We start from the raw sequence: 25128 nt of genomic DNA, 5'->3' as shown, positions 1-25128 counted from the left end.
TTATGGATTGTCCATAATTAACACCATGTTGAAGCATAAAGGTGTCCTGATGTGCTCTTGGCACCAGAATACCTTTGGCCACAGTTTGATGATCGACTCTGTTGTCGTTTCAACTGATCTGTTGCCGTATGTCTTGGACACTCAGTAGAAGAGAGGGGAAACGGCAAAATAACGTTTAGCGCTCATAACAAGCGGATTCTCAGCACTCTGCTCATAAAACAGAAAACCTGCAGGTCTCTGTGAGTTAAAACATCCTGATACTGTTCAGGTGTAAACATTGTGCTCCATCCCTGTGTTTGAACTCAGAAGTTGCTTCTTGATGCCACAGATATGTGATGATTTAGCTTGTTTCTTTATTTTACTCCAGAATGAGAGATTAAATTATTACTAAAGCAGTTCAATGTAGTGAAATTAGTCATTCACATGATTCTAACATGCTGCTGTGTGTGTGTGTGTGTGTGTGTGTGTGTGTGTGTGTGTGTGTGTGTGTGTGTGTGTGTGTGTGTGTGTGTGTGTGTGTGTGTGTGTGTGTGTGTGTGTGTGTGTGTGTGTGTGTGTGTGTGTGTGTGTGCGCGCGCACACACACATGAGCGTGTTGTGAACTGGTGGTGTGATTTTGCACTGATGTAGCCATCTTTACGCCGACAAAAATGTAACTAAGTAACTTTTTCTTCGAGTACATTTTATTTACGATACTTTTTACTTTTACTTGAGTAAAAAATTAGGCAAGTACTTTTACTTGTACTTGAGTAAAAAATTATCAAAGTATTGGTACTCGTACTTAAGTAGGAAATTTTAGTAATCTTTCCACCTCTGCTCCTGCCTCCTTCCACCTCTTTTTGTCTCCTCTTGTTGGTCGTCTCGCTTGCCTTCTGAAAAACTGCTTTCTGGCCTTTCTCTTAGTAAATTCATTTACAATGTCATCAAAGTCCAGATCCCCGACAAGCTGAGATTCAATAGCCATCAGTGACAGTGCACTGAGTTACTGTTGAGTTTGTGTTGTTCTCAGTTGATTTTTTATTCTTGCTAATTGTGAAATGAACAATCACCTTCACAATGTGTAACTGGTAGAGTTAGAAAAATCAGCAGGGCCACAAACACATTAGGGAAGATGGACTGTAGACTAATTTTTAGCCCAAAAACGATCCTGGTTCTACTTATATTACATTATCTATGTGGACTCTCTGGGGATTATTTTGAGCTGAGAGGCATAGAGCTCTGATCGTTGACGCGCTCCAGACAGATGCATCCTGAGCACGGCCAGTAACATTATCTAAGTGTCGCCACCTCAAAAACATTTATAACACGTGACCGTTTATGTCGGCTCATATCCTTTCATGTTATTTGTGCCTGATGCGTTTCGCTGCTGCATCACCTGTTTCGTCCTCCGGTGAGTTCTCCACACCGGTGTGGTCAGCGTGCGACGCACTCTGCCATTTTTACGGTTGGCAGATCGTTTTTAACTGCAGTTCAAAGGTAACTCATAAGGTGAAAAAATTTGCAGCCAGGTAGCAGTTCTTCTTTAGGACTGAGAAGAGATGCAGGATGATATTAAACAGAGACAGGACAGAAAAATAGTCAAATAAAAACAAGTTTGTTTTTGTACCTGGTGGTTGCAACAAACAGACACCATTGGTGGTAATCAGAAGTGAGGAACAGAAAATGAAATTATTCTTTCAATGTTAAGAGCAGCAGGAACTCTGAGGGGCTGCAGGCACATCAGTGAGTTTGCAGCCGCTGCGCTGGGTGGGGGGGTAGGGGGAGGACTGATTGAAGCAGGGTAATGGTAAAGATGCAAAAACCATCATTGTTAAAAGAATTGTGTGTTAACTTAGAAAATGTGGGCGCAATTTTAATTACATGTCAAATTTTTTCTCCAACGTTAAGACTGCTGCATAAAAAATAAATTAATTAATTAAAAAGACTGCTGCTTGCGTGGGCCCCCTTGTGGCTGTGGGCCCCTGCGCCTATGCCCAGTTTGCCCGTATTATAATCTGGCCTTGCCTCAATCCCACCGGCATGTCTTCCAGTGAGGAACAGTGATGGGAACGTTACTTTAAAAAAGTAATTAGTTATAGTTACTAATTACTTTGTCAAAAAAGTAACTCCGTTACTTATCGAGTTACGAGATTATAAAAGTGACTAATTACCAAGAAAAATAACTACTTAGTTACTTTTTTCCTTAAAGAATGCAAGAAAAATGGGTTCCTCTCTTAATTAAACTTACTTAATTTACTATAAATTACTACAATAGTGAATTATAAATGACTAATGACTGGAACATAATAAAATGTATGTCCAAATGTTTTTCATAAACCTGAATAATTTAAATAAATAAGCACTTAACAGGAGGAACTACTAACAGGAACATTACACTAATCTGGACTATTAAAATGTCACTGTGTGATATTTAACAAGACCCCATTCAGTCAAAATTTAAAATTGCAAATAGAAACACCTGTAAAGGTTCCCGAGCCTTTAAATGGTCTCTCGGTCTAGTTAAATTCCAGAAATAAATGTAATTTTGCACAGCATTTTAATTTTTCCAGCTTCACATAATTGTCTGTTATTTGTAACATTTCTGTTGCTGCTCATCTAGTAAAGGTTAAATAAATAAATAAATAAATAAATGAATAAAATCCTTTAAAATGACACTAGAGGAGGCACAAGCCTGATGGAGGACTTACATTTACTAACTTGGGTCAGACCCAACCACAGAAGAGCTGAATCTGGGTGGTAAACACACACAGGTAGTTCTAATAACACCTGAGGTCCATGAAGTCTGGGACTGATACATCAGTGTTACAGCGGGACTAAAGACATGATCAGAAACAGGTTACAGCTGGATGATCTAGGAAGGTAGAAGATCATGACGTCTGAGCGGTGAACAGGTGAGCGGACCTTCGGGACGTCTCGCTGTCACACTAAGAACGGCACGGCTGCAGATCCACACCTGCAGCCGTAGACTAATCATCACATCTTCGTCGTTCTTCACGGGCCGTGATGCGCTTGGATGAAAACATCTACCTCTTTAGCTCCTGATCAGCTGATGACAGCTTCAATACACCTTATCAGTAACAGAAACGACGTTTTGATACAAGAAGATGGTAATTAATTAGTTTGCTCGTTACTGAAAAAAAAATTTTTTCATTAACGTGGTTATTTGAAACGGCGTTATTCCCATCACTGCTCTGTGTGTCTACAGCATGCAGTGACTGAGACAGTGAGAACACTGAGGGTCTCCGCCCTCCCGGCCAATCATCATCGTGTTTGTAAGTGCATTACCGACACCACTCTCTCCCTGGCTGCAGCTCAAGTGTGGCGGTCAGAAAGCCTCACACCATTGCTCAACATTGGACAAGCACATAGTAGTGCACAACCTTCCATCCCCAGTAACAGTAACGGCGTTACAACAGTGGGAAATGTAATTAATAAGATTATTATTCCTTTACCTAAAAAAAGAACGCTGTTAGTAACGCCGTTATTTTAAATGGCGTTATTCCCATCACTGGTGAGGAAGCAGAGATCTGGGTCTTTGGGTTGAACTCTCCTATCTCTGGGGCCAAGATCATGAAGTTCGCCAAAAAACTTGTTGGTGGCAAGGCTCCGAGGGCGTATGAGATCCGCCCAAAGTTCCTTAAGGCTCTGGATGTCGTAGGGCTGTGTTGGTTGATGTGGCTCTGCAGACCTGGTAAGGTCTATTTTGGAGAGAAGGGTCCATCAGATTGTCAAAACTCAAATTCAGGAAGAGCAATGTGGTTTTCGACACCTGACCAGCTCTATACCCTTAAGTGGATCCTGGAGGGTGCGGTAGGAGTTTGCCCAACCAATCTACATGTGTTTTTTGGATTTAGAGAAGGGGTTTGACCACATCCCTCGGGAGACCCTGTTGGGGGAACACAAGTAGCATGGGGTGCCCTTTGATACGGGCTGTTAAGTTCCTGTGTGATTGTGTCAGAGCTTGGTTTACATTGCTGGCAGTGAGTCGGGCTCATTTCCGGAGAGAGTTGGACTCTCCTTTTATCACCGATTCTGTTCATACCTTTTATGGACAGGATTTGTAGGTTCAGCCAAGGTGTTAAAGGGATCCATTTTAGTGGCCTAAGGATCAGGTTTCTGCTTTTTGTAGATGTGGTCCTGTTGGCTTCATCAGATAGTGATCTCCAGCTTTCTCTGGAGTGGTTTGCAATCAAGTTTGAAGTCGCTGGAGTGAGAATCAGCCCCTCTAAATCCGAAAGCATAGTCTTGAATCAGAATAGGGTAGAATGCCTTTTCCAGTTCAGGGATGAGATCCTCAACTGGAGGAGTTTAAGTATCTTGGGGTCTTGCCCCGCGACCGGACTCTGGATAAATGGCTGAAAATGGATGAATAGAAATTTAAAGTGTCAGGGTGTAGTTTTACACCATAATGCCATGAAATGCTGATTTATGAGACATGGTAAATGTTACCTGTAGAGAAGAGAGCAGGCAACCTCAGCGTGATCCCTCAGACTTTGATGGTCCTTCCGTTAATTCCCTATAGAGAATGCAATGCCCACACTAGTTATCTGGCACTGTAGTTTACAGACCTGCTCGGGGCCATGCGCCATGACATCATCATAATGCGGCAATACCTCTTGGCCAAACTATATTGCATCTCTTTGTTGATTCTGTTTTTTCACATATATTTTGGAAAAAGTTTAGCAGTTTGGTTATTAAATTTGTGTTTCTTCCTGCCTAAATGTTTTGGAACGTGCCAACGTAACTTCCGTAAGTTATCTACTGTGATGTCATCGGCAGGCACAGGACTCCGAGCCAGCTAGAAGCAAATAGGCCGTTTAATATGACATCTCCCAAAGATGCTAGGCCCACCCCCTCTATGTACTTTAGACCAGATTTTAATCCAATTTGTAGGTGCAGCCTAATTTATCTGCCAACATTTTTCATAACTGGATCATTTTATTAATTTTCAACAACCTTTTGATGGCTATTAATGGTAAAAGCTACACATTGTCACTTCAACAGTATTATTGAATGTTTATTATTATTTTAAAAATAAAAGTGTTGGAAAAAATGGATCATGTGACTTCTGGCTGTGAGCAAATGCACCCTCCTCACAGTGTGTCTAAAATGAGCAGCGATTCATTGCATTTCTAACTTAAACTAATAAAAGAAGGAAGCCCAGTAGCCTTTGTTCAGAAAAAATAAACATTTCATGTAAATAAAATACCACAATGGTGGGCACGGCAGGGAAACAAAGAGGAGGCATCTTTTAACTCTTTAACTGTGTTTAATACGAGCCGGGCCAAATTAAACAACATTATCTAAATTTCTCTTCCAGCAAACATATGTATGTGTTCAGTACCTGATTTACACAGTATGTTGGTGTCCCTTATAGTGTGCTGCATAGTTCTAGAAGCAAGTTTTTTATTAGTGGTTCTTAGTGGTGGAAGGTTACAGTACTAGCTTACTGCTATGTGTATATACATATACCATAGTCATTATTTTTATTCTAATTATTCTCTAAGTGTATGTGCTGCTGTAACAAGTGAATTTCCCCACGGTGGGATCAATAAAGTATATTCTATTCTATTCTATTCTATTCTATATGCACTGCACTTCTGCAAAAAAAAAACCCCATATTTGGGCTTGTTCTGTGTTTGTAAATCAATTGGTGGTTAGAAAAATTAACCAAATCGCCCACACCTATTACCCAGCTGATGGATCTCCTTTTCTAACCAGCTAATGACAAGCCTTTCCGCAAACTTGTCCTGTGGGAGCATTTTGACTTTTGTTATCTCTGCGTATCAATTGTATCTCTGGAGGAGCAGATAAGGAAAACAAGATCTCCCATAACTTAAAAGAAACCAACGCTTCCTTCCGGTTTTTCTTTGTGTTAAATTTAACAATAATTTATCATCATGAAACAAAAAAATTAAGTGTAGCAAGAACTTCTACAGGTTGGAACATTAGAACAATGTTCTTTATTTCTCGGATTGTTCACTCGTTCAGAGGAGCTCGCTCGCTCCTGTAACCTTCTCCATGTCTCTAAACAAGAGACCGATGATTAGATCCTGCAGCTGCTATCACTCACCTTCACAAAACTGGCTCTCCCGACACAACAACACTCAGTCTGAGCCTGACTGAATCTGAATTTTTAAGTGCTTCAACACCAAGTAGGAATAATAATGATTGTGCCCTGAGGTGCATCCTCCCGTCCTTGATGGTGCAAACAGACCTCTCTCTCTCTCTCTCTCTCTCTCTCTCTCTCTCTCTCTCTCTCTCTCTCTCTCTCTCTCTCTCTCTCTCTCTCTCTCTCTCTCTCTCTCTCTCTCTCTCTCTCTCTCTCTCTCTCTCTCTCTCTCTCTCTCTCTCTCTCTCTCTCTCTCTCTCTCTCTCTCTCTCTCTCTCTCTCTCTCTCTCTCTCTCTCCCTCCCTCTAGGGGCACCTACAGAAAATTTTGATAGGGTGGCCAGACGGGGCCAAAGAAATTTTTGAGGTGACACAACAACTTGGTCCTTGTGGTAACTCTGGGAGGTTGCTGCCTGGCGGCTGCATTGCCCCTGAGTGGGTCTGGGTGGGGGGCTCGGGGTGTGGGGGTGGCCGGCCCCGGGTGGGGATCTGGGCGGGGCCTTGGGGGTCGTGTCCTGACATGTATGCTGCCGGGAAGAAGGCGGGAACATGCGGCAGTGCCTGGCCCAGGCTCAGGGGCCTCAAGTAGACCTTGGCTCCTCTGCTGTCCCATCACGGGGAGGGAGATGTCCAGGAGAGGGAGGACCCAACCTTACATGGATGTCCAATGTCTTATATATTCTGGTAGCTGTGCAAATGCAGGGATGGGAGTAAATATTCTGCTGGGGTGGGGCTGCGTTGATTCCCTTGGACTCAGTGGAGCTTTGCGATGCAGCTGCTTTGGGCCCTGGCAAGATGGGCTGGGGTCTCCATGCCCTGGGTGGCGTTTTGGCAAGGGAGGTGCCTATTGGGGCCAGTGGGGGAGCTGGTTCCCTGGAGGGCTTAGGCCAACCAGCCATTCCTCCTCATCCCCACACGCATTTTTCTCCTCCTGCTCCCTCACATCATCACACAAACATGCACATAGGACCTTGGGGGTGGACTAGTCAGGGGGTGTGGGTATTGTCTCCATTTCCGCATTCCTGTGGCAGCCTGCCCCCAATTTTATTTGCACATTAAACACTTACACCAGTGGCATTCCATGCAAACACATACTTAGGGCCTTGGGAGTGAGCACATTCAATGGCATTTGGCAGGGGGATCCTTCAGCCTCATCCCAAGTGCCGGTGCCCATTTCCAGTTTTAAACTGCACTTAAACACAGAGGGCTGTGGTGGGAAGAGGAGTGGTGTGGTGGCATCAGCTGGCGTAGGTCAGACGATGCCTGCACTGCCCGCTCACCACAGCCACGAATACACCTTGTCAACACGCACTAGCACTGTATTAGAACAGGCGGAGGGAGACTAGGGGTCTTAGCACACCTCTGTTATCGCTTGGCTTCCCAGGGCTAGAGGCTAGGAAGGGGATCTGGCCATCTGGCTGGGGTCTGGTGTAGTGGGTTGCTTTGCTCAGACTTGGGCGGGGCAGACTGGTCATCAACCCCCCAGCAGAAAGGGTCAAACTCTGGGAACCGGTGATGGTTGTACCCTTTGTGCAGCAGTACCGGGACCAGAGTGAATAGGGTGTGTATGGGGAGCATGAGTGGGTGTGTAGCGTTCATTTTTTGTAAGTCTTTGGTTGTATGTGTATGTGTGAGCATGAGGGAGGGAGTGTGTGACTGTGTCTGTATGCCTATATATGTCAGGTGGGGCCTTTGACTCCTCCCTTCTCCTGGGACTTCTTTTGATGCTATACAGTACATCTTTGTCTCCCCTCCCCCTGCCACACCTGGTGTGGAGTGCGGTGCCTTGGTCTGCCTGAGTGTTCGTGGCTCCCGGGTCAGGGGGTTTAAGATATTTGGCATGTGCCTGATCAATCCCGATGGCTGCCTGGTGGGATCTGGGTCCCTGGGCTCTGCTGGGTCCCCGGCGTGGGTGGTCGCCTCTGGGTCCCGGGTTCCGGGCTCGGCCGGCTGGGGGGTGGGAGGCTGCGGGCAGGCCTGTGGGCTTGCCGCTGATAACTCCCGGGACTCTGCCGGCTGCTGGTTGTGGCCCCCGGGGCGATCCTCTGCGCCTCTTGAGGGGGGCAGGGGCTTTTCTGGTCACAGTCTCCTTTGGGTCCCTGTGCTCTGGGGCAGCTCCTGGATCTCTGGGACTTGGAGCTCCCTCCATCTCCTACATATCTTTGGGGGGCAGATGTGTGGCCCCTCCCTCTCTCTTTTTGATGCTCCTATAGAGAAACCTTACATAGACAAGTGCATGTACACACACAGGTGCTCACTTGGTGCTCTCATAAGTATGGACTTGGGCATGTTCAACACATGTCTTAAGGCTGTGGTTGACACTAAATGCACTGTGATTTATTATCGTGTGATTGTTCAGTAAAATAATTAGGCCCGAGCAGCGAAAGCGCTGCGAAGGCCTCTTGTTTTTGCTCTGATTATTAGGCCCGAGCAGCGAAAGCGCTGCGAAGGCCTCTTGTTTTTGCTCTGATTATTATTATTTTTTGTTATTCCGTGCCCCCTTTGAACGGCTTTTTGGGGACCTTAACATACCCCAAAACTCACAATATTTTGCAAACTTCTCAGGCCTGGTGAAAAATTTGATATTTTAAAGGTCCCAAAAAAATCGCAAAGAAAATGGCTGAACAGCGCCCCCTACAAAGTGAAAAAAAACCCTCTCCATAAAGCTTAGTTTATCGTACAGTTATGAAATTTGGTACACTTGTAGAACTCAACAGTCCGCACAGAAAAGTCTCTTGCAAGCATGGTCAATATCAAACAGGAAGTCGGCCATTTTGGGTTGAAATGGCGATTTTTAGCCGTTTTTGCCGTTTTTAGGGTCCGTTTCTGATTGGATTGCTCGATCATTTTTCGCACGATCGTCTCAAAACTTGTGTAAAATTGCTCAGAAGGAATGGGCGAACAAAATGAGACAAGGATTCTGAGTTTTCGTATATGTTGAAGGGGCGGGGCCAGGCCTCGAAGTTTGACTACTCGCCAAAAAATTTAAAATTGCTATAACTTAATAACTGAAAGGAATAGAATTACCAAACTTTCTGTGGTCATTCGTCATCCAGCCACAAAGTAAATTGAATGGTCGGATGATGACATCACACAAGCCCCGCCCCCTCAGGACCAAAAAGGTCAAGTTTTACTGTGAAAGGTCCCAAATTTCCCCATTTCACTTAATCACCACAAACTTGTAGCTGGTAACTCAAGACAAGTGGAGGTTGCTTGGCGTCACTTTATGGGAGTTTTCGGCAGAAGGCGGGGCTGTGGCGGCGCGGCGAAGTCAGGCGTACCGCCATGGCCTTACGTTTGCCTTCCATTTCGTCATTTCTAAAGATATCGTCACGAAACTTGTTGTGAGTGATCCTAGTCCGGCCCCTCAAAAGATCTGATGTGAACATCCGGTGGGCGTGGCCTATTTTCTGAAATAGCGCCCCCTAGGACCATTAAAACTGTCAGCCCCAAGCCATGCTTTGACTGAGGAGTACGAAATTTGGTACACTAATGTGGTGTCTCAGGACCTACAAAAAAGTCTCTTGGAGCCAAGTGCAAAGTTGCACAGGAAGTCGGCCATTTTGGTCCAAGTACGCAATTTAGTGGTTTTCGCACACGTTGTTTGGAGAGTGATGCTCCGTCGCCATTTTCACCAATCTGCTTCAAACTTCTGCCATCTGCTCTTAAGACATAGAGGAAAAAATTCAACCGTCGGATTTTTCAAAAGTTGAAAGGTGTGGGCGTGGCTAAGCCTCAAACTTTGACCTGTCGCCGCACCACTCTTTTTTTCACAGCTCCCTACTGGACTCCTTTTACCCAATCAGCAGGAGTCTCTGGCAAATAGCAGTAGACAACTTGAGGTCACTTGGTATCCAGTACTGGAAGGTTTCAAAAAAAGGCAGGGCTTTGGGAGCATGGCGAAAATCGCCATCACGCCATGGAAATACGTTTGCCTCTCATTTCTTCATTTATCGTGATATCGTTACGAAACTTCTGGTGAGTGATCCTAGTCTGACCACAAAGAGACATAGACAGCTGAAATATGTGGGCGTGGCCTAATTTCTGAAATAGCGCCCCCTAGGACCATTTAAACTAATAGCCCCAAGCCATGCTTTGACTGAGGATTACGAAATTTGGTACACTAATGTGGTGTCCCAGGACCTACAAAAAAGTCTCTTGGAGCCAATCACAAAATTGCACAGGAAGTCGGCCATTTTGGTCCAAGTACGCGATTTAGTGGTTTTCGCACACGTTGTTTGGAGAGTGATGCTCCGTCGCCCTTTTCACCAATCGCCTTCAAACTTCTGCTATATACTCTTAAGGCATAGGGGAAAAAATTCAACCGTCGGATTTTTCAAAAGTTGAAAGGTGTGGGCGTGGCTAAGCCTCAAACTTTGACCTGTCGCCGCGCCACTCTTTTTTTCACAGCTCCCTACTGGACTCCTTTTACCCAATCGGCAGGATTCTCTGGCAAATAGCAGTAGACAACTTGAGGTCACTTGGTATCCAGTACTGGAAGGTTTCAAAAAAAGGCGGGGCTTTGGGAGCATCTCGAAAATCGCCATCACGCCATGGAAATACGTTTGCCTCTCATTTCTTCATTTATCGTGATATTGTTACGAAACTTCTGGTGAGTTATCCTAGTCTGACCCCAAAGAGACATAGACACCTGAAATATGTGGGCGTGGCCTAATTTCTGAAATAGCGCCCCCTAGGACCATTTAAACTATTAGCCCCAAGCCATGCTTTCACTGAGGATTACGAAATTTGGTACACTAATGTGGTGTCCCAGGACCTACAAAAAAGTCTCTTGGAGCCAAGCACAAAATTGCACAGGAAGTCGGCCATTTTGGTCCAAGTACGCGATTTAGTGGTTTTCGCACACGTTGTTTGGAGAGTGATGCTCCTTCGCCCTTTTCACCAATCGCCTTCAAACTTCTGCTATATACTCTTAAGGCATAGGGGAAAAAAGTCAACCGTCGGATTTTTCAAAAGTTGAAAGGTGTAGGCGTGGCTAAGCCTCAAACTTTGACCTTTCGCCACGCCACTCTTTTTTTCACAGCTCCCTATTGGACTCCTTTTACCCAATCACCTGGAATATCTTGTAAATAGCAGCTGACAAGTTGAGGTCACTTGGTCTACAGTACTGGCAGGTTTTGAAAAAAAGGCGGGGCTTTGGGAGCATGGCGAAATTCTCCATCACGCCATGGCAATACGTTTGCCTCTCATTTCTTCAATTATCGTGACATCGCCACAAAATGTCTGGTGAGTGATCCTAGTCTGACCCCCAATAGAAATGGGCATCTGAGATTTGTGGGCGTGGCCTATATTCTGAAATAGCGCCCCCTAGGACCATTAAAACTGTCAGCCCCAAGACAAGGTTTGACTGAGGATTACGAAAATTGGTACACTCATGTAGGGTCTCCGGACCTACAAAAAAGTATCTTGGAGCCAAGCGCAATTTCGCACAGGAGGTCGGCCATTTTGGTCCAAGTTCTCGATTTAGTGGTTTTCGCACACGTTGTTTGGACATTGATGGCCCGTTGCCCTTTACATCGATCACCTTCAAACTTATGCTATGTACTTTTAAGTCAAAGGGGAAAAAATTCAACCGTCGGATTTTAAATAAGTATAAAGGTGTGGGCGTGGCTAAGCCTCAAAGTTTGACCTTTCGCCATGACATTACTTGACTTAATAACTCCCATGTGCATGATCAGATCTAATTCAAACTTTGTCTGTGTGATCACTGACCACATCTCAAGACAACGACAATGTGGACAGCTGACATCACCTAAGCCCCGCCCCCTGACAACAGGAAGTCTATTGTTTTATGGTGAAATGCCCATATTTGTCCCCTCTAATTTAGTGAAAATGACACTCAGGTCATACAGTGTCTTCATGATGTTTTAAAGACCATTCAGATCTGATAGCTTTCCAGAAAGGGAGGGGCTTTGATGCCATGGTGAATGCTGGCGTGACGCCATGACCTTACATTTGACTGTAACTTCCACAAACGGCCTCCGATTTGCCCGAAACTGAATATGGCAATGAACAATCATGCCCTTTAGCCAATGAGGCACAAACGGTTGGTGAATGTTATATAATGTCACCAAAGCTGACCTCAATGGGACTTTTCTGTAGTTGGTCACAGCGCCACCTAGATAACGTTATCCTTCGATAACTTTAAAAAACATGGTCAGAATAGCATTAAAGTTGGTCACTGTCATCACACCACCAGTGTGGTAAAGATAGAGGATTCCCTAGTGGTGAGACATAAAATATAATGGTGGGCTCAAAGGGGATGCTGAGTCAGGGTGAGTTGCGGACAAGGTGGCCGTTAGCAGTTTCTGGTGTTGGGGTGGTCGACGTTTGTTTTCTGCGGACGTGCCCTGGTGCCCCGGGCTGCCGGCCAGGCAGGAGCGGTGCAGAGCTGCGAGGGCCGAACGACGCTGCTTGCAGCTTTAATTCTTTTTTTGTTATTCCGTGCCCCCTTTGAACGGCTTTTTGGGGACCTTATCATACCCCAAAACTCACAATATTTTGCAAACTTGTCAGGCCTGGTGAAAAATTTGATATTTTAAAGGTTCCAAAAAAATCGCAAAGAAAATGGCTGAACAGCGCCCCCTAGAAAGTGAAAAAAAACCCTCTCCATAAAGCTTAGTTTATCGTACAGTTATGAAATTTGGTACACTTGTAGTACTCAACAGTCCGCACAGAAAAGTCTCTTGCAAGCATGGTCAATATCAAACAGGAAGTCGGCCATTTTGGGTTGAAATGGCGATTTTTAGCCGTTTTTGCCGTTTTTAGGGTCCGTTTCTGATTGGATTGCTCGATCATTTTTCGCACGATCGACTCAAAACTTGTGTAAAATTGCTCAGAAGGGATGGGCAAACAAAATGAGACAAGGATTCTGACTTTTCATATATGTTGAAGGGGCGGGGCCAGGCCTCAAAGTTTGACTACTCGCCAAAAAAATATAAATTGTTATAACTTCATAACTGAATGTAACAGAGTTACAAAAAGTGCTGTGGTCATTCGTCATTGGCCGACAAAGGAAATTGAGTGGTCGGATGATGACATCACACAAGCCCCGCCCCCTCAGGAGCAAAAAGGTCAAGTTTTACTGTGAAAGGTCCCAAATTGCCCCATTTCACTTAATCACCACAAATTTGTAGCTGGTAACTCAAGACAAGTGGGGGTTGCTTGTTGTCACTTTATGGGAGTTTTCGGCAGAGGGCGGGGCTGTGGCGGCGCGGCGAAGTCAGGCGTACCGCCATGGCCTTACGTTTGCCTCCCATTTCGTCATTTCTAAAGATATCGTCACGAAACTTCTTGTGAGTGATCCTAGTCCGGCCCCCCAAAATATCTGATGCGAACATCCGGTGGGCGTGGCCTATTTTCTGAAATAGCGCCCCCTAGGACCATTAAAACTGTCAGCCCCAAGCCACGCTTTGATTGAGGATTACGAAACTTGGTAAACTAATGTGGTGTCTCAGGACCTACAAAAAAGCCTCTTGGAGCCAAGTCCGAAGTCGCACAGGAAGTCGGCCATTTTGGTCCAAGTAAGCGATTTAGTGGTTTTCGCACACGTAGTTTGGAGAGTGATGCTCCGTCGCCCTTTTCACCAATCGCCTTCAAACTTCTGCTATATACTCTTAAGACATAGGGGAAAAAATTCAACTGTCGGATTTTTCAAAAGTTGAAAGGTGTGGGCGTGGCTAAGCCTCAAATTTTGACCTGTCGCCACGCCACTCTTTTTTTCACAGCTCCCTACTAGACTCATTTTACCCAATCAGCAGGAATCTCTGGCAAATAGCAGTAGACAACTTGAGGTGTCTTGGTCTCCAGTACTGGCAGGTTTCGAAAAAAGGCGGGGCTTTGGGAGCATGGCGAAAATCGCCATCACGCCATGGAAATACGTTTGCCTCTCATTTCTTAAGTTATCGAGATATCACCTCGAAATTTGTTGTGAGTGATCCTAGTCTGACCCCCAATAGAATTGGACAGCTAAAATTTGTGGGCGTGGCCAATTTTCTGAAATAGCGCCCCCTAGGACCATTAAAACTGTCAGCCCCAAGCCATGCTTTGACTGAGGATTACGAAATTTGGTACACTAATGTGGTGTCTTAGGACCTACAAAAAAGTCTCTTGGAGCCAAGGGCAAAAACGCACAGGAAGTCGGCCATTTTGGTCCAAGTGCGCGATTTAGTGGTTTTCGCACACGTTGTTTGGAGAGTGATGCTCCGTCGCCCTTTTCACCAATCTCCTTCAAACTTCTGCTATATACTCTTAAGTCATAGGGGGAAAAATTCAACCGTCGGATTTTTCAAAAGTTGAAAGGTGTGGGCGTGGCTAAGCCTCAAACTTTGAACTGTCGCCACACCACTCTTTTTTTCACAGCTCCCTACGGGACTCCTTTTAACCAATCACCAGGATTCTGTGGGAAACAGCAGTAGACAACTTGAGGTTACTTGGTCTCCAGTACTGGCAGGTTTTGAAAAAAGGCGGGGCTTTGGGAGCATGGCGAAAATAGCCATCACGCCATGGAAATACGTTTGCCTCTCATTTCTTCAGTTATCGTGATATTGCTCCGAAACTTCTGGTGAGTGATCCTAGTCTGACCCCCAAGAGAAATAGACAGCTGAAATTTGTGGGCGTGGCCTATTCTCTTAAATAGCGCCCCCTAGGACCATTTAAACCAATAGCTCCAAGCCATGCTTTGACTGAGGATTACGAAATTTGGTACACTAATGTGGTGTCTCAGGACCTACAAAAAAGTCTCTTGGAGCCAAGTGCAAAGTTGCACAGGAAGTCGGCCATTTTGGTTCAAGTACGTGATTTAGTGGTTTTTGCACATGTTGTTTGGAGAGTGATGCTCCGTCGCCCTTTTCACCAATCGCCTTCAAACTTCTGCTATATACTCTTAAGACGTAGGGGAAAAAATTCAACCGTCTGATTTTTCAAAAGTTGAAAGGTGTGGGTGTGGCTCAGCCTCAAACTTTGACCTTTCGCCATGCCACTCTTATTTTCACAGCTCCCTATTGGACTCCTTTTACCCAATCACCAGGAATCTCAGGCAAATAGCAGTAGACCACTTGAGATCACTTGGTATGCAGTACTGGCAGGTTTCGAAAAAAGGCGGGGCTTTGGGAGCATGGCGAAAATCGCCATCACGCCATGGCAATACGTTTGCCTCTCATTTCTTCAGTTATCGTGATATTGCTACTAAACTTCTGGTGAGTGATCCTATTCTGACCCCCAAGAGAAATTCACAGCTGAAATTTGTGGGCGTGGCCTATTTTCTCAAATAGCGCCCACTAGAGCCATTAAAACTGTCAGCCCCAAGCCAAGCTTTGACTGAGGATTACGAAATTTGGTACACTAATGTGGTGTCTCAGGACCTACAAAAAAGTCTCTTGGAGCCAAGCGCAAAGTCGCACAGGAAGTCGGCCATTTTGGTCCAAATACTCGATTTAGTGGTTTTCTCACACATTGTATGGACAGTGATGCTCCATCGTCCTTTTCACCAATCTCCTTCAAATTTCTGCTATATACTCTTAAGACATAGAGGAAAAAATTCAACCGTCGGATTTTTCAAAAGTTGAAAGGTGTGGGCGTGGCTAAGCCTCAAACTTTAACCTTTCGCCATTACATTACATGACTTAATAACTCCCAAGTGCATGATCAGATCTATTTCAAACTTTGTCTGTGTGATCACTGACCACATCTCAAGACAACGACAATGTGGACAGCTGACATCACCTAAGCCACGCCCCCTGACAACAGGAAGTATATTGTTTTATGGTGAAATACCCATATTTGTCCCATCTAATTTAGTGAACATGACACTAAGGTCATACACTGTCTTCATGATGTTGTAATGACCATTCAGATCTGATAGCTTTCCAGAAAGGGAGGGGATTTGATGCCATGGTGAATGCTGGCATGACGCCATGACCGTATATTTGACTGTAACTTCCACAAACGGCCTCCGATTTGCCCGAGACTGAACATGGCAATGAACAATCATGCCCTTTAGCCAATGAGGCACAAACAGTTGGTGAATGTTATATAATGTCACCAAAGCTGACCTCAATGGGACTTTTCTGTAGTTGGTCACAGCGCCCCCTAGATAACGTTATCCTTCAATAACTTTAAAAAACATGGTCAGAATAGCATTAAAGTTGGTCACTGTCATCAAATCACCAGTGTGGTTAAGATAGAGGATTCCCTAGTGGTGAGACATAAAATATAATGGTGGGCTCAAAGGGGATGCTGAGTCAGGGTGAGGTGCGGACGAGGTGGCCGTTAGCAGTTTCGGGTGTCGGGGTGGTCGATGTTTCTGTTTCGCAGACGTAGCCTGGTGCCCCGGGCTGCCGGCCAGGCCGGAGCGGCGCGGAGCTGCGAGGGCCGAACGACGCTGCTTGCAGCTTTAATATTTATTTTATATTTCTTCATCAAGTTGACGCAGTGATAGCTTGCTCCTGTTTTATTGTTGTGTGTCACAATTCTTCAGCTCTAGAAGCAGACTCTTGTTCATCCTTGTTTATTTTTGTGGACCCCCACCCCCTCCCCCTTTTTGTCTCTTCCTTTCTCTTTCCCCTTTGTCTCCATGTCTGGTCGGAATCACAACGCATTCAAATAACAATAAAGTTTTAAGTATCAGGCATGACATTAAAAGCAGACGCTTTGATGCTCCACCTGAGAGTAAATCTGTAAGGCTTGTTACCAGCATTCAGACATTAATTCTTTCTTTCTTTCTTTCTTTATTGAACATGCATGCAAATCAATAGACAACCCAAAGCATTCAAAAAGTATCCAAAAAAAAACCCACACACATATATATATATATATATATATATATATATATATATATATACACACACATACATATATATGTATATATACATATATATATACATATACATATGTAGAACATGTTCAATGGGAAGGGAACGAAGCTCTGGTAGCTTATATAATCCCCCCCAAATCAAATTTCAAGAAAGATAAAACAAAAAAATATATATATTTTCCCTACACTGAGTGTCATTGCCATTTTCCTATAACATGTTTTATCCTCAATCACACAAACAAAATTTACATTTTCTCAGGTTTCAACCTCCCCCATACCTATTCTTTAGGAATGACAAGGAGTTGGCTGTCAGAGGAGCGCAGGGACCGCGAGGGTTCATATGGTACAAGCAGTTGTGAGCGATAAGACGGGCCAAGACCATTAAGATGCTTAAAAACCATTAAAAGTGTCTTAAAATTGATCCTGAAACATATGGGGAGCCAATGCAGTGATTCTAAAAAAAACGGAGTGATGTGCTCCCGCTTCCTGATCTTCATCAGGACACGAGCTGCTGACTTTTGTAAAAGTTGTAGACCTGAAGTACTCTTTTTGGGAAGACCAGAAAGCAGGGCATTGCAGTAGTCTATCCTACTGGTGATAAAAGCATGCATCAACGTCTCCGTATTGGCCCGAGAGAGAATGGGGCGGACTCTGGCGATGTTCTTGAAATGATAAAAACCTATTTTTGTGATGATTTTAATGTGGGGGACAAAAGTCAGCTCAGAGTTGAAAATCATGCCCAGGTTCTTCACTTGTGAAGATGGATTAAAAGACATCGATTGTAGTTTTGGTAAAAGTTTCTCTCTCTGGGCAGATAACTAAAACTTCAGTTTTGTCCCGGTTGAGCTGGGCTTCTTTCTTTCATTATTCGGTTTTTTAGACAAGTCGAGACCAACAGAACTGTAAGGCAGGGAGAAAATGGATCTCTTCCTGTCCCAAAACAATTCCTCTTATCAGAATCTGGTGCCCTTGAGTCTTCAGTCTGAGGCTGAAGAGAAAATTCCCCTCCGAGGGAATGTGGACAGACGCTGTGAAACCCTGTCTTCCCCTTTAGCCTGGTTGGAACTGTGACCTAGTGAAGGCCATGGAACCATATAGGAGTCAATGCATCCTCCACTTTAGGCCTCCCTCCCATTTCTGAGGATCGAGCGCACTGATGCTGCGGCTCTCTCCAGCCGTTTTTACAAAACAATGCAGTCAATTTGCCGCAACACCTTGGCGGCATCAGGGACAGGTTGATTATAAGTGGTCAGACCGTGGCGGTAATGTGGCGCAATCATGTCCTTTTAATAAAAGATTAGGTGATGGCAGTATAAGAGGGGTGGGGGGGGGATCCCTGCTTCGCTGTTTATCTTGGCCATAACTTGCTTTTTATTGCAATTAAAGTCACGATCGTTAGTTTTTTTTAACAAGCTGCTCCTATAGGTCCACATCAGTCCCTGTATAGTCCCCTTAATGATCTGAGCTTCAGCTTTGACAGAGTAACGCTCATGGAGCGCAGCGGTGCTTCAGTTTGCCGTCTCAGCTGATTTTGTTCAAAAAGCGAAAGTTACTGCTCGTGTTTACTTTCTTTTTCGAAATATTTGCCAGCCGGAGCTCGGCATTAACTCCCCTACCAAGCGAGGCGGAACGAACGCCGGCATGGCGCGTTTATAAGACACGCTGTTGCGGTAATATTAAACCGATTTGCCGGCACTGTGTGACTTGTAAAAAAGGCTTCTGAAGCAAGGAGTTTTCCCTTTTCCACTGCAAATAAGCGTCTTGATGGCCGCTCTCGTGGTCTGTCTATGTTTTGTTCTGCATGTCTGCGTGTTTAACCCTTGGTCAAGCTTTGCTGCAGAGACAAATTTCAATGCTTCAGGACGTTGAGGCGACAGCAGCAAAGTTTATTCTGATTCATTCAAAATCCTTTTATAGATCTAGACACCTCATCCAAGCTCTTATCATTCTACAGAATTCCCAATGTTGGAAATTTAATGGAAATGTCTTTCAATTCATGATCTTGTAGGATAACCGACCCCAGAAAGGGGTTGGGTTGGGGTGTGTGTGTGTGTGTGTGTGTGTGTGTGTGTGTGTGTGTGAGTGAGTGAGTGAGTGAGTGAGTGAGTGAGTGAGTGAGTGAGTGAGTGAGTGTGTGTGTGTGTGTGTGTGTGTGTGTGTGTGTGTGTGTGTGTGTGTGTGTGTGTGTGTGTGTGTGTGTTTGGAGGCGGGGGCTTCTTTGGTTTCCAAGGCAGAGTAAGTGGATGAAAAGGATCCATGACAATCCTGTTTTCCATTGTGGAAAACTAGATCAACCAATTGATTTTCACATTCTTGGAGAACCAATCCTCTCTTATTGGTTCTGCTGTGGGCGTAGCTAATGCTGTTTGCAACACATCAACATAATCTGTTCACTTATTGTTTATGCAGAGGTCAAAGCTGTCAAGACCATTCTACTGACTCATTTGCAAAAAGCATAGAAAAAACATTTCAAGAAAAGAAAATAGAGACAAAGGACATTCTGGAATGAAATTGAAGTATCTTGAGAAAACAAGTAAAGTTCATCTCTTCCTATTTACTGTGGGAATGTAGGTGTGATGACTCTCTGTGAAAAGTAAGTTACTTACACCGCCTCCGTGAGAAGAGGATGAGCCAGGCTAAGCTTCTAAATAATAATAAGCCGTAAGGCTGTCTACGTTTTGAGAGTTTGCTTTGTGTTCTGATATATGAACTTCCTAAGACCCTGTGTCCACACATTCTCTTCAACGTGGACTTTTTTTATCATTATTTAGAGAAACTTGATAATGGCTTAAAATTTGACATTTTTTCTTTTTCTTTCTTTATTTTTTTGGGAAATTTGTAAAAAAAATGTGTTAATTTCTTTAATATGAAAATTTTGTTTATGTTAACGAGAATCATCTAATGTATAATGGCTAGAATAGTTTTATTTTCTTTTAAAGTATTAATAAACTGAATTGAATTGAACTGAATACACACACACACACACACACACACACTAGGGGTTGTACCAACTAGTCGACTTCACTGCTCTGTAGTGACTTTTTATGCCTTCCATCGACTAGTCGCCATCACGTGATAATGACCGACAAGGTGCAGTCCTCGGAAAAGACAGCAGGTGACGAGCCCCTGTGGGTCGGGAGCCGACGCGCTGTGCCAGAGCATCCGTATCTGATGCTCGCCGTAAAACGGACATTTGACCGAATTGTGACCTTCACCCTCTTGCAATTTAACCTTCCTCTCACCCCCATCCTAACCTTAACCAGCTTGCACATGCAGCCAACCAATCCCCATGTTCACAGACATGTAGTTTAAAATGTTATGCAGCTTTCTACACTTTTCTTTTCTTTCTTCTCTATTAATCTGTAGGCAGCAGAGGACGATGTCGCCCTCTACTGCCCGCGGAGATAATCGGAGAAGGAAGTAACATCACCAACATCGGCAGCGCTCTGAGAAAAGCTACAGCATTAGCCGGAACTTGTCAGCTAAAACAGCTAAAAACAAACTAAACAAAAATAAAATATTGGAAGGATCTGTGAAAATCCAACATCACTCTGAGCTGATTCTTGTCTGTCTTGTGTTTTTTTTTTTTACCTGCTGGAGTGTCTCTGGTGCCACTTACCTGCCGGTCTTCTGTGCATGTCTTCGCGGTCGCTATATGCCTGTGCCTAAAGGCTCTCCTATTCTTTATATTGGGGGGGGGGGATGCCAGTTATAGCGTATAGCGTAGCGAAAAGGAAATACGTCCCAAGACGATTCGGTCATGGTAAAAGTGTAAACAACACTTTTAAACTACACTTAAATGCAGATTATACACAGCACTTATAGTCTGTATGATGCATTGTTTAGTTTAAATGTCATGTTTTGTTTCCTATCTTCTTTCTCTTCCTGTGAGACTGGTGGGGCAGCGCCCTAGCGCCCCCTACGGGCCAGCCACCACCGGCAATGACAGTAATGTGTTGTTTCTGCTTTGACCTTTTCCTGCAGAGATTTAACTTTGTGTCTTTGCCCACCGACGTTCTGGAGATTGAGGTGAAGGACAAGTTTGCCAAGAGTCGGCCCATCATCAAGCGTTTCCTGGGAAAGCTGTCTGTTCCTGTTCAAAGACTGCTAGAAAAACATGCCATTGGGTAAACTCACGTGTTCCCACAGAGCCCATCACCATCTAGAACCTGCTTTTACACAGCCTACACTTGTTTGCTACAGTTTTCTCCTGACAATATGAGCTAATATCTTTGGTTTCATCTTTCATCCACAGAAATCGGGTTGTGAGTTATTCTCTGGGTCGCAGGTTACCAACAGATCATGTTTGTGGCCAGCTGCTGTTCTGCTTTGAGTTGACCTCTTCTATTCACCCAGGTACACCAATGTTTTCAGATGGTTTTATGATAATTGTTAGTAGTGCTGCACAAATTCAAGCTCTTCATATGTGTTCTCTTTAATTAAAAGTCCTTTTTGTCCCATTCAACAGAAATACCTGAATGATTTTGATTAGGAACTGCAAATGTGATCTTAGTGTGTAAAAATGTTTGACTCCTTAGCGCCACGCAGTTCAGAGTAGGTATTGCAGCTACAGTAGCTCACACACTTCAAACACCACACACCAGCTTTCTGCAAGTCCCTCTCTGGGATCAGAGAGCCCTCGCTCTGTGTCCTGAGCAGTCTTTTGTGGCAGTTGCAGTCTTCTGGCGCCAGTGCTGCTGCTTCTGCCATGTGTAACACGTCTGCCGCACCTGCTGCACCTATGCTGTGTCAATCGTCTCCCTGTTCCCCACGGCCATGCGTGCATCGCCACAGTCATAAATGACTTTCAACTTTCAATCAAGTAATCATGTGTAGTTAGAGAAGGGCAAGCAACCCAAGGAGCAGAATTCCCCCAAACCAGCAAGGCTGCCTTGGAGAGAACCAACATTTATGGGGAGGAGAGCTTTCATATCAAAGTGCAGATGCAAACCGCGCAGCATTATATCTTGAATGTCCCATGTCACATGTTACATGACACATGTCTGTGGAACGTCAACCACAGTTAATGTATAAAAAATTAAAAATTTCAAGCTCACTCTATCTAGCACTCGTCCCGTGAGCTTGAACGAGCGTGAGTTTGGTCCGCATAGCCGGTAGTAAGTCGAACCTGTTCCCGGTGAGGGTTGGACTCTGCCAGGGCTGCCCTTTGTCACCGGTTCTGTTCATTACCTTTATGGACAGAATTTCTAGGCGCAGCCGTGGTGTGGAGTGTGTCGAGTTTGGTGGCAGGAGAATCTCGTCTCTGCTTTTTGCGGATGATGTGGTCCTCCTAGCTTCATCCAGCTCTGACCTTCAGCTCTTGCTGGGTAGGTTCGCGGCCGAGTGTGAAGCGGCTGGGATGAGGATCAGCACCTCCAAATCTGAGACCATGGTTCTCGACCGGAAAAGGGTGGCTTGCCAACTCCGGGTTGGGAGAGAGGTCCTACCTCAAGTGGAGGAGTTTAAGTATCTCGGGGTCTTGTTCACGAGTGAGGGTAGGAGGGATCGGGAGATCGACAGGTGGAGTGGTTCGGCGTCTGCAGTGATGCGGACGCTGAGCCGATCTGTCGTGGTGAAGAGGGAGCTGAGCCAGAAAGCCAGGCTCTGGATTTACCGGTCGATCTACATCCCAATCCTCACCTACGGTCATGAGCTTTGGGTAATGACCGAAAGAACGAGGTCGCGGATACAAGCGGCCGAAATGAGTTTCCTCCGTAGGGTGGCCGGGCTCAGCCTTAGAGATAGGGTGAGGAGCTCGGACATTCGGGAGGGACTCGGAGTAGAACCGCTGCTCCTCCGGATCGAAAGGAGTCAGTTGAGGTGGTTTTGGCATCAGGTCAGGATGCCTCCTGGATGCCTCCCTGGGGAGGTGTTTCGGGCATGTCCTGCAGGCAGGAGGCCCCCGGGTCGACCCAGGACACGTTGGAGAGGTTACATCTCCAATCTGGTCCGGGAACGCCTTGGGGTCCTGCTGGAGGAGCTGGTGGAGGTGGCCGGGGAGAGGACGGTCTGGAGCTCCCTATAGTTGGGATGCTGCCCCTGCGACCCAGATCCGGATAAGCGGAGGAAGACGACGAGACGACAACGAAAATTTCAAGCTCAGGAATATTTAGAGTGGACTTTGGTGAGAATTATTAATGAAAAAGGGTCCGTTTGTGAAGGTGATACACAGAATTTGACGGTAATAACATCACACATTGTTGCTCTAAAGAAATGACCCGAAAGTTAACAATTTCTCTTTCTGCCCTTAGATGATGAGGAGGTTTCTCTTGTCATGGAGCCTCCCTGCCCTGTAGAAGGGAATCTAGTAGAAGTCAACCATGTTGTTGCTGCACCTGACGATGATACACTGAGCATGGGCCCCGACATGCCTGACCTCCCCCTAGATTGCCCTCCCCAGACTGAGAGCCCCACACACCAGGACGTACCACCTGCTGAACGGGAGGAAGACGAGGGGTCTCCACAAATGGAGCAGAGAGCTGTGGAGGAGGAGGAGGAGGAGGAGGAGGAGGAGGAGGAGAGCACAGTAAGAGACAAACTCCTTACATCTCCGCCTGACGTGGAGAGGGTCGAGGAGGTCTTCACCAAACAGCAGGAGGAGATGCAGCGAGAAACAGCAGAAGAGGAACAGACAGTGGAGATGGATGGACAAACTGGGGGAGAGGTGGTTGTAGATGGGAGAGAGGCAGTGAATGAAACGCAGGGCCAGGCAGACTCTCAGCCTCCCGTGAAAGCAGAAATGCACGATGGTGCTTCTGCTGCTGCTCTGGAGGTTCCTACTGAGAACTCCATAGGTCAGCCTCCCCCCCAGAAGGCAGCAGAGGCAGGAGAAACCAGCTGTGCTCCGTGCTCCTGCCAGTCTCTCTTTTTAGACTACAAAGCCCGAGCTCCTTCCCGACGTAGAAATCGCCCCTGCTCCCTCCCAGTGTCAGAGCTGGAGACTGTAATCGCGTCAGCCTGCGGCGAGCCGGAAACACCGAGATCCCACTACATCCGAATCCACCACCTCCTTCATAGCCTCCCCTCAGCCAGAGCTCCCAGCCAGGAAGACGAGCCAACGGGAGATGGAGAAATGACTAGCAGCACTGTGAACTCTGACGCAACATCACCACGCAAGACCTCAAAAGAAGAGGAGGACGGGCAGGAGGAGGAGGAAGAGGAAGAGGAGGACACAACCCAGTCTCCATCTCAGGTAAGAAGCTTTAGACTCCACAGCTTATCGAGGGCTATCTGCGTGGAGAGGCTGTTGTACGCTGATATGACTGCAGCATCCCCTTCAGGCAGGAGGCTGCACCTGCAGGGAGGTGAAAAACCAGAAACTCTGTTCCGTTCTTTCACAAACAGCTTGAAGTGTAGACACCGTTGTTATTGTTTAAATAAATCATCAGATAGGACATTTTTTCCCCAACAGGTTTTCAGCTCCATCAGCCAGTCTGTGTGATGTTGCCTAACTTTGTATGAAGTTGTTTCTGATGGATTCCTTCTTCTGAATCTAAATCTAGAACCAAACATGCTCGCAGCTGGCGATGCTTCAGTATATACACAATAATGGTTTTATTAACATTTGCTTACAAATGCGTTCACAGCCTTAAACTGACGGGAAATAAAAAGTGATTCTTTCACCGGTCCTTATCCCCATCTGTGGTTTCACCCGTGTCAGATTCCTAAATTAGTGATTCCCGACCAAGGGTACGCGGACCGTCAGTGGAACATTACAGAACTTTGTGTCATGAATTTTCTAACTGGTCTTGCTAAACATCAGCAGTCCATCCCCCTCAATGTCCATGTGTTACCGATAACATGGTGGAGTGTGAGGCCTGAGTTATGACTCACGATGCGAACATCATCTGGGATGGGGGCCAGTTCCCTATTCATACCGACTCTAACTTTTTTGATGTGCTGGGTTTAGCCTGTCTTTTCCCAGAGACCTCTAACTTTCCCCTTTTCTCCCTGTTTTCACTCCCTTCTTGCTTTGGTTCAAAATAAAAGACTCCTACGTTGTCTGTGGCCGGTAATAACAGTTCATTTGTCAGGTCACTCACAGGGGTTGCAACTCTCCAAGCCCATTTGACTGCATCGCCTCATGTATCGTACCGATCCCTATACAAAATGACCTGTGTTGGTGTCACGTCTCCTGTTGCACCTGTGGGATTCTCTGATCCTCCTTCCTGACTATCCTGGTC

At 45.5% G+C, this 25128-nt stretch overlaps 1 protein-coding gene across 3 annotated transcripts in view; it reads left to right on the top strand.

Moving 5' to 3' along the window:
• LOC107382779 (E3 ubiquitin-protein ligase HECW1) overlaps nucleotides 1-25128 on the top strand; it is a 185510-nt gene that overhangs the window by 72051 nt on the left and 88331 nt on the right. For all 3 annotated transcript variants that reach the window (XM_015955065.3, XM_015955066.3, XM_015955067.3), the window contains 3 exons: nucleotides 20930-21072; nucleotides 21201-21301; nucleotides 23197-24137. In XM_015955065.3, the coding sequence (XP_015810551.3) occupies nucleotides 20930-21072; nucleotides 21201-21301; nucleotides 23197-24137 (1185 nt within the window). The remainder of the gene's footprint in view (nucleotides 1-20929; nucleotides 21073-21200; nucleotides 21302-23196; nucleotides 24138-25128) is intronic.

This window comes from Nothobranchius furzeri, chromosome 7 (genome assembly GCF_043380555.1).
Source record: "Nothobranchius furzeri strain GRZ-AD chromosome 7, NfurGRZ-RIMD1, whole genome shotgun sequence".
NCBI classification, from domain to species: Eukaryota; Metazoa; Chordata; class Actinopteri; order Cyprinodontiformes; family Nothobranchiidae; genus Nothobranchius; species Nothobranchius furzeri.
This window is presented reverse-complemented; position numbering and strand designations above follow the sequence as displayed.